Source organism: Diorhabda sublineata, chromosome 3 (assembly GCF_026230105.1).
Source record: "Diorhabda sublineata isolate icDioSubl1.1 chromosome 3, icDioSubl1.1, whole genome shotgun sequence".
Taxonomy (NCBI): Eukaryota; Metazoa; Arthropoda; class Insecta; order Coleoptera; family Chrysomelidae; genus Diorhabda; species Diorhabda sublineata.
In genome coordinates, this window is record NC_079476.1 from 42,179,375 (window position 1) to 42,188,436 (window position 9,062).

The window sequence follows — 9,062 nt, forward strand, 5'->3', positions numbered from 1 at the left end:
TTTCCCACCTTTGGAATTAATACACAGTGATTAAATATATATATATATATATATATATATATATATATATATATATATATATATATATATAGATTTATGTGACTTACTAAACTTTAAAACGTGTGCATCCAAATCAATTATGTTAAGAAAGAAAAGAAATCAATAAAATATTAATATTCCACTTTTCTTGGTCAGCTTTTCTTTTCCTTATTATGTATATCAAATTACCAATATGAATAAACTAAAAAAATTTTTAGTTAGTACGTTTATACATACAATAACATTCATAGCATACAATAGAATTGATTATTATCGTAAGCTGACCTATCGTTTTTGTATAATAAATGAATATGTATGTAATCCTGAATATCTATCGGTGCTTTTTATTATTTCAACTTTCCGAGGTATATTTTAGCGAATTACCATACATTAGTTCCCCCTTTTCTACATCTACTAATCAATTTGACATTATTAGGAATTTGATACCTAATTTATTAGTGCGATAATCTAATATTAAAAATGATTCCTCATTAATTGTCAACGGCCTTAGTTCTTTATACATCCTGTATACCATTGATAAAATTGTTATATATTTTCTTTTGTTTTATGCTTTCTGAATCTAGTAAGTAGGTTGCTTAAATAACTTTCTAAGTAAACGACATACTCTTAATGGTTATTTATTTGAAATATGTAAGTTGACGCCATATCCTGTATTCAGAAATTTATGTTTTCATCATTACTCCGTCACTATATTTTTGTAAAATTTATTATCTTGTTACAGAATTAGGAGTATTTAGTTAGATATTACCTATATCAATTTAATAACATTAATAAAGAAACTTTAACTGTGATTTGAAAGATTTGTCATTGTTATTATCTAAAACGTGTTCATTTTAAATTCCACTCCAAGCTAATCGCTTTTGATACATTTGACCAAGCGATAAGTTAAAGTTAAAGCATACCAACTTTGGGAAGTAACTTACATCAACCTGTTAAGAATAATGTCTATTTATGTAATCTGTCCATGACTCGTACTTAGGTGATATACTAAATGGCATCTCTTGAATAATGTCACAAGGAGTAGCTCAAAAATAAACGAGCACGTCAACAAAGTCAACGTCACGAGTCAAACTGCATGTTGCAACATGTTGTGTGTTTTATTTTTCCACCTAAAAATACCTAATTAACCTGGTAAAAGGGCAGTAATTCAACACAAACTACAGTTTCATTTCATTAAACAATATTCATAATATCAATTACGAATTAATAGAAAAACCGTACACAGCTTTTATCCTGTTTTTCATCAGCCATATCATAATGTTCTATTGACGAATTCTTAATGTATACCTTCCCACTTCTTCTAAATTGTTTTGACCGTGCCCCTTCCGTTATATCCAATCGACGTCAACGGGACTAAGCTCAGGACTGCTTGCTGGCCATTCAATAACATTCATTCCCATTAAGCTCAGTGATTGGAAAACTGATGCGGCAATTTGTGTTCGGGCATTATTCTTCAATAACGTAAAGAACCGATTCCTATAAAACCGGTGTATAGCATTACATGTTGCTTCAGAAGCTCTTCGATGTATCCTGATTATCAATTTTTCCACCGAAAACACTACCCCAACAGTTGATCTTCTAAAAAACTTATGCGAATCATTCTCACTATCTATACTTTTCCGCTTCTATCGTTTACCATAAGATTTATTTACACTCATCCAATCTTAAAATATCACGAGAGTCTTAATTTGATAAACACTAATTTATTGAAATAAAGGGAATTATGTAGAACTTGTGAAGATGATGCTTCTTAATTCAAAAAGTTATGTTCTTACATTATTCTGGATATTCAAATCCACATTTCCAACGCCCAGTGGCGTAGTGTGTATTTTTGGTTCCCCTGAAATTCGCCCCTTACTATGCGATGTTATTAAAATTCATTGAAACTTCAGTTATATTTTATTACAATAAAGACAAAAATAGTAATCATCACACATTTTCTTTCGCATATGTGTGGTTTTTTAACATTTCAGACACCCTCACATTACTCCTTTGGAACCTATGTAAAATAGGCAATTTTTAGTTCATCCCTATATGGTAATAAAAATTAGGTTTCTAAAATAATAAATACTCTTATTATGCATTCAAATATTTAATTTAAAAATTACAATTATTGTAAGTAATATCAGTGTTTGTATTACTACTAAAATTTAGATCTGTTAAATTATTTGATTCTCTTCGGTTTGCACAAATTCCATTTCTCAAATTTTCTTCACCTGAATTGTCATGGAGATGATTTTCAAAGGGTCTAAGTACAAACATATAAATTGAATATAAACCTTTGGGAAAATTATGTTGCTTCAGCTGTCTGTAGCATGAGAGTTTCGCTTTTTCAAATAACTGATGAAACATAAACATTGGTCTTGTTATTGAAGAATCCAGTTCATCCTTTTCAATTCCATCTGTTGACGTTATGTTTTCCTTGAGAACAATAACACCATTTTTTTTCAATCCCTTGCTAAAAATAAAAAGAAATTAATACTTTATCCTTTTTAACTAGCATACTTTTAAACTTACCGACAAGCTATCAAAAAAGGTATTACATCTTTATTCGTTAAGTGTCCTATTACCCACTGAATCCAAATAACATCATATTTTTCTGGTTCTGGTTTAAAATTTTGTAATCCTATCGGATAAAAGTTGGCTATCTTAGATATTTTTGGACCTAAATATATTTTAGCAGTTTCAAGAAAATCTTTGTTTTGTTCTACCATATCAACTTTCTCGAAGAAATCTGTTAGTAAAAATTTTGAAATTCTACCTATGCCAGCGCCGCAATCTAACGCATATTCTTTTCCTGGGGGATCCTTGGCATTAAATAAATGCTTTAATAACATTTTAGAACTTTTTATATCTGTTTGAGAAATGTATCCGAATCCTCCAAGCATTCCGTCAACTGTTGGCGGAACGTCAGACCAATATTTTGCCGCATTATTATAAAATTGATCATCTGAATTATTTAATGATTCAGCACTCATTTTATTGGACAGTTATTTGCAAATATTCATAATATATCAGAAACAAAAACCATTTCAAAGTTAATCACTTAATAGTTTTAAAATTTAAATACGTTTCTTATTCTTTTTTAGTATTTTTTACCAACTTGAAACTATTAAGTAAACAACCAGGTTAAGAAGAGTTTACCTCTCTAAATTATGTTTGAAATAAGTAACAATTTAAATAAATTTTCACTACTTCAGTCTTATCAAGTGCAAAATTTTTAAATTTTCAATTATTGCAAAAAATAATGCAGGTGTGAATTGTCGAGTTTTTTCAAGCGCAATTTGTGTACATAACCTCACAAATACATAAATAATTGATTCTCATTGAGTTTAACAATTTCGATATAAGAAAAAAAAATGGTTATTCTAGGTGAACAATTTCCCAACTTTACAGCAAAAACCACCATTGGAGATATATCATTTCATGAATGGTTAGGAGATGCGTAAGTATCGAATTTAAAACTTGCTGTTGCTGGGTAGTGAATTATAATAGTGATATTTTAGTTGGGGCATATTATTTTCGCATCCAGCAGATTTCACCCCAGTATGTACAACAGAACTTGCCAGGCTTGTCAAATTGATTCCAGAATTCACAAAGAGAAATACAAAAATAATTGCCTTATCTTGTGATTCTGTTGACAGTCACTTAAAGTGGACAAATGATATTATCGCTTACAGTGGATATCCAAATTCTGTATTTCCATATCCAATTATTGCTGATGAAGATAGAACATTAACAATTGAATTGGGAATGATTGATTCTAATGAAAAAGACTCTCATGGCATTCCATTAGCAGCTAGATCTGTTTTCATTATAGATTCCAATAAGACATTGAGATTGTCCATCTTATATCCTGCTACTACAGGAAGAAATTTCGAGTGAGTGGTTATGTAAAACAATAAGTTTAATAAAAAATAGATATGTTTTTATTATTTAAATATTTTTCAGTGAGATACTGAGAGTTTTGGATTCTTTGCAACTTTGTGATAAACACAAAGTTGCCACACCAGCAGATTGGGTGGTATGTATCATTCATATTTTATATAAGTTGCTATCTAATTGCATAATTTGAGCACTCAATCAAGCTCGTGGGTACACAAAACTTCAAACACATGCTCCTGATCGTAATTTTTAAGTTAATTTCCCCCTTACTCCTCAAGCGCCACATAAAGTATTAGGCTTCAAAATTATGCTTTAAACACAAACTGAAGAATAGTAGAATTTGTGTTTTTGAAGTAGAACCACAACTCTGCTCAAAAAAATATTCCCTTATGGTATTGGTTGCTGAAATAAGTATTACTTAATAAAGAAGACTATAAAAGAATCTAAGCTCAGGGGCGTCGAGCCCATAGGTTATTTGGACAAAATATAAGCAACTATAAATTCGTAATTGCTAGTGAAATAATTTTGAAAATCTCTTTCCCGAATTAGTATTAAATATGAATATTTTCCAGCCTGGTGACGATGTTATGATTCAACCCTCAGTTCCAGATGATGAAGCAAAGAATATTTTCCCAAATGTGAATGTAATAACATTTCCTTCAGGAAAACAATATCTCAGGAAGACAAATGTTCAAAATTAAAAATATGTTGTATTTCTCACAGTAAAGTTATTGTATGCTTTGAGTTTAATGAATAAATTGATCAAACTTCTGAATATTATTTAAAATCATAACCTTACAACAAAAAAGTAACTTTACTTTGAAAATATCACAGAGCAAGACTATAGTTGAATTTTATGATTTGGTTTATTTTATTTCATTGCTAATATAAATATTATGCTTTACTATGTATTTTGTTCATCATGAGGTAGTATCTCCTTGATGCGTTCAATTATGGGAATGTAAACACTAAAACATTTCTTAATATACAATATTAATAATTCCTGCCCCTTCCAATGTAAAAACAATCATATTTTATTCCTAAATAGATGGATAACTTTGCAAAAGAATATTTTATTTTGTTCAGGTACATCTAAGTGGCATACATCTTCATAGATTATAAACTTGCAAATAACAGAACCTAATTTAACTCTGGTAAAATAAGAGCTTAACTGTATCTACACCTAATTCAATATATTACAATCTTTGGACATTAATCCCATTTGGATTTCTTCTTTTCGAAATGTTCAGTACCATCTTCTTTTAGTGCTCCATAATATCCCATCCCTTCATATTTGCTTCTCATGTATGCGATGTAACCAGCACATCCTGCGATTGCCATCAATCCTAATCCCATTATAACGGCGTTCTAAAATGCAACTCATATAATATGGATGGTAGATGTACCTCTTCCCTCCATATTATATAAAATAAGTATTTTGCTCATGAATATAACAAACTTACTGGTTTGGTATATAATTCAAAGTTGACTGCTCTGAATAATGCTGTTGTTCGAACCGATCTCAACCCATCACCAGGCGCAGAATTTTTTTCAGACATGCTAAAATCTTCAAAGTTAAAATAGTAAATACACAATTTCCAGAGTTTGGAAAATAACCTGAAATTTTTCATGAATCAAATGAAGTTAGGAATATATTGATATTCTTTTATATTAACCATAGATAAAGTAAAAAATTAATAGTTTAATTTTTGCCGTGTTTTCATGTAGCTAATAATTCGCTAATATCAGCTATCATTCCCTCGACAAGTGATGATGTCTGTCTTAGGACCGACTCTGTGGGACATTATGTAAAAGTGCTGGCCTACTAGCATTCGCTATGTTGAAAGTGACAACCAAAAGATTGAGATACAGAAATTTCTGTGGGGATTTCCATCTAGTATCTATATAACCGAGTAACGAAATACTCTCGAATGGTTTTTGCAAAATGAAAAGGCGCAACTTTAGCGTCACTTATTTTACTTGCAAAAACTCCAAAATTTAAAACGTATTTAGTTTAGATTTTTAACACTACCAACGCTATCTGTATACAGAAGCTTATACTGAGCTCATTTCAATATTAATTTCTGCTATTTCGTATGTCTCGGTTCTTGGCTTTTTTGCTTTTTTTCTACTTATTAGAATAACTGGAAGGAAGATGGCGACAGTTATTTTCACACCAATTTATTTTTTCATTAAAACCAAAGTTTTAATAAAAAAATAAAATAACGCTATGTAACTTATTATACTTTGAAGAAAAAAACTTACCTAACCGACTTTCTTAATAAGATCAATATTCTCTTAGTCGATTAAATTGTGATTATTTGTTATTTTATACAAAGTAAGTCGAAAATCGAAATCGCTATGCCAAACGGTAGGTGATTGTTGGATAAATAACAAAAAAAAATGTTTCTCCAATTTTTATAACAAATAATTCAAACTACATATTTTGACGTGTCTAATTGGTACTGCTAGATAATTTAATTCATATTAACGTACGTTGATATTTTCCAATATTGTAAATCAAATAAATTTTTCTCCATCCATTATTCCAAAATTTATGCTGAGAAATTTATTTTTTTTCCCAAAAATTGGATGTCACAACATTTCAATATGATATACGAGGTATATCCACAAACAAGTTTCCGTTTGGTTATGAAAAAAAAACATAGGTGTACAGGTCAGAAAAACTATTTTTTTTACTGTTAACCTAATTTTCTATGTAGTTTCCAGAATTTTATAGACACTTGTCATGCCGTAGTACAAGTTGTGCGTGACTTCTTTATAGAAGGTTGCCGCATGTGTTTGCAACCATATTGTAACATGTTACACAAGCTTTGAAAATTTGAAAAAATAGCATACTTCGAAAGTATCGAAAAAAACGTGTGGTATCATACATTTCCCCATGGAGATTCCGAAAATCACATCAGTTTTTGAGTTTCGGCAACGGTTTTCGTGAAAATCCAATTTTCTCCTCTTAATTCACCCATTGCCATCTGCTCGACAAGACACAAACTTTCCTCTCTACTTTACCGTGAGAACTGTGTGGAATTCAAAGTGTGGTTCGGACATTCTGGCAGAGAGAACGCACGTATTTTGTAGCGCCTGTCATATCCGCAATCCGTTAAACGCATAGATAAAATAAATATATTTTTTGAAATGAGACCTCATTCATTTTACTTATTCTATAATATAGTCTTCTTTTTTGAATAAAATAAAGGTTAAATGTTCATATGTCAAATATTAAATAACCTCTACGAAATAATAAACTAAATATAAATGAAATTATTTTAAATAATATTAAGATTTGTAACTATATTAATGCATTGGCAGGCACACTGATAGTAAAAATTTAATTGTAAAAGTTATTGTTATGTTCTTTTTAAAGTTTTAAATGACAAAAAACGGATGTTACCTCGTTATTTATTAAGAGGTTCACAGAGACCACTATAAGCTATACAGGTAGAATAATTATTAGATATTATCTAGTTATATTTGAGGATTTCATTTTATTATACTGTAAATATTCTTTTCTTACTTTTTATGAATATTGGAATCATGTCGTAAAAGGAAGTTTGCATAAATTTCCTTTGAGTGACATTTAAACCAAGTTTTGTTGTTGGTTTTTTTATTATTTCAAGGATTTACAAAAGTAAAATGAAGAAAGAAAGGACATTTTTAGCAGTTTTGTAGTAGAAAGTAGAGTTCTTACAACTGAAGTAAATGAAATCTTTGAGACACACATCTTAAGGCTCAAGGAAAATTGTATTTAATAGTAGAAGCTTGGAATAATTTACACATTTCCCACATTAAAGTCAGTGTTATACAGAAGGATCTATTAGATTAATTTCAGCTACTGAGGAATTTACAGAGAAAATAATTATTTTTGGGAACCATAAACAAATGTGTATCTAGCATTTTTAAATATCTTTGGAAAAAAATGTAAGTGTAGTAATAAGATTCTTTGTTTATTTAGAACAACTATTATATTTTGTAGGGACGGACGGATGGACGAACCTTTAGATAGAGACCTATATTTTGCTAGGGGGATTACTTAATGGGGGATTTGTAGGATTGTCTATTGATATAGTGTGTACCTACCATAAACAAGAACCAATTCTGAGATATATGCAAGCCATCCATTGATTGTATTAATTATTATTTGAGTGCAGATTGCAGTGGTTTGTATACTCATATGGAAAAACAAACACAAAAGAAATTACAAGTATTACAAATCATATTTTCCAGTCAATGAGCGTTGTAAAAGATGCATTTGCTCCATATGAATGTATCAATAATAAATTTCTAGTTAATGTCAAAGCAGCAGCTTCAATTCAATTAATTGACATAAAAATATGCAATATTATACTGGAGGAACTTGAGAAGGATTTTACAAAGAATGTATTCTTCAGTAAGTGAACTTATGACGAGAACTGGACAAAAATGCAAATAATTTTACATTGTAGCAATCAAATTCAAAGTTACCCATCATCCTTTCACAACTTTTCTTCACCATTTTCAAAACTTATGAAATGAATATTGTGTCATTAGGAATAATCTGCTTTAATCAATATTCTAATATATTTTATACACTTTTAATAGTTATAAGTAGTATAAAATAAAATCAGCTATAAAATAGCTATATAATACATTCCAAAAATGTTCAAGATGCAAATTAAAAAACAAAAAAAAATTTAATTTAAAGCAAAAATCTACTGTAAAATTATAAATATTCCACTTGTGAGAGATGATTAAATCTCCATGTATTTAGTACAAATGAAAACAGAACTCGATTTGTAATTTTTTTTTCGAAAATGATTAAATCAAAGATATATAAATTTCTTATGTAGTTTTATTATATTTCAACTGCTATCATGATATCACCTCTGGGATGTTGTAAACATATTAGTTTGGTATCTTTATCCTTTTCCAACTAGCCTCCTGAAGTTGGAGGGTGTTATTTTTTTTCAAGGGGAAAACATCACTTAAACAACCATCCAAAACTCGATAAAAAGTTTCCAGAATTGAAGGTAATATGGGAGTTCGAGGAGATATCAATAGTCTTATATACGACTGGTAATTTACTAATTAATTGTTAGGGGTTGTTGCTGAATGAAATG

At 29.6% G+C, this 9,062-nt stretch overlaps 3 protein-coding genes and 1 long non-coding RNA gene across 5 annotated transcripts; 2 read left to right on the forward strand and 2 right to left on the reverse strand.

Annotated features, from left to right (window-relative positions):
• Positions 1-2,136: 2,136 nt before the first annotated feature.
• Positions 2,137-3,122, reverse strand: LOC130441125 (N-terminal Xaa-Pro-Lys N-methyltransferase 1). Its single transcript, XM_056774669.1, has 2 exons — positions 2,578-3,122; positions 2,137-2,518 (listed from the first exon to the last, which is right to left on the reverse strand). Exons 1-2 carry the CDS (start codon positions 3,036-3,038, stop codon positions 2,158-2,160), a joined length of 822 nt encoding a protein of 273 aa, XP_056630647.1. The 5' UTR covers positions 3,039-3,122; the 3' UTR covers positions 2,137-2,157.
• Positions 3,123-3,263: 141 nt separating this feature from the next.
• Positions 3,264-4,716, forward strand: LOC130441823 (peroxiredoxin-6). Its single transcript, XM_056775626.1, has 4 exons — positions 3,264-3,505; positions 3,567-3,941; positions 4,012-4,084; positions 4,518-4,716. The coding sequence occupies exons 1-4, from the start codon at positions 3,420-3,422 to the stop codon at positions 4,644-4,646; spliced, it is 663 nt and encodes a 220-aa protein (XP_056631604.1). The 5' UTR covers positions 3,264-3,419; the 3' UTR covers positions 4,647-4,716.
• A 128-nt stretch (positions 4,717-4,844) lies between these two features.
• On the reverse strand, positions 4,845-5,613 carry LOC130441825 (small integral membrane protein 8). Its single transcript, XM_056775627.1, has 2 exons — positions 5,409-5,613; positions 4,845-5,313 (listed from the first exon to the last, which is right to left on the reverse strand). The coding sequence occupies exons 1-2, from the start codon at positions 5,574-5,576 to the stop codon at positions 5,158-5,160; spliced, it is 324 nt and encodes a 107-aa protein (XP_056631605.1). The 5' UTR covers positions 5,577-5,613; the 3' UTR covers positions 4,845-5,157.
• A 1,536-nt stretch (positions 5,614-7,149) lies between these two features.
• On the forward strand, positions 7,150-8,783 carry LOC130441871 (uncharacterized). 2 transcript variants are annotated; one of them, XR_008909650.1, is made up of 3 exons: positions 7,166-7,404; positions 7,584-7,884; positions 7,940-8,783. It is a non-coding gene; the product is annotated as an uncharacterized LOC130441871 (long non-coding RNA). The 2 variants fall into 2 exon arrangements; XR_008909649.1 differs by having other exon boundaries at positions 7,150-7,884.
• Positions 8,784-9,062: the final 279 nt, after the last annotated feature.

Coding starts and splice junctions, on each gene's coding strand:
- LOC130441125 (XM_056774669.1), bottom strand. CDS start 3,038: ATGAGTGCTGAATCATTAAATAATTCAGATGATCAATTTTATAATAAT. Junction 2,519..2,577: donor CCTTTTTTGATAGCTTGTCG/GTAAGTTTAAAA, acceptor TTTTATTTTTAG/CAAGGGATTGAAAAAAAATG.
- LOC130441823 (XM_056775626.1), top strand. CDS start 3,420: ATGGTTATTCTAGGTGAACAATTTCCCAACTTTACAGCAAAAACCACC. Junction 3,506..3,566: donor CATGAATGGTTAGGAGATGC/GTAAGTATCGAA, acceptor GTGATATTTTAG/TTGGGGCATATTATTTTCGC. Junction 3,942..4,011: donor ACTACAGGAAGAAATTTCGA/GTGAGTGGTTAT, acceptor AATATTTTTCAG/TGAGATACTGAGAGTTTTGG.
- LOC130441825 (XM_056775627.1), bottom strand. CDS start 5,576: ATGAAAAATTTCAGGTTATTTTCCAAACTCTGGAAATTGTGTATTTAC. Junction 5,314..5,408: donor TTGAATTATATACCAAACCA/GTAAGTTTGTTA, acceptor GTTGCATTTTAG/AACGCCGTTATAATGGGATT.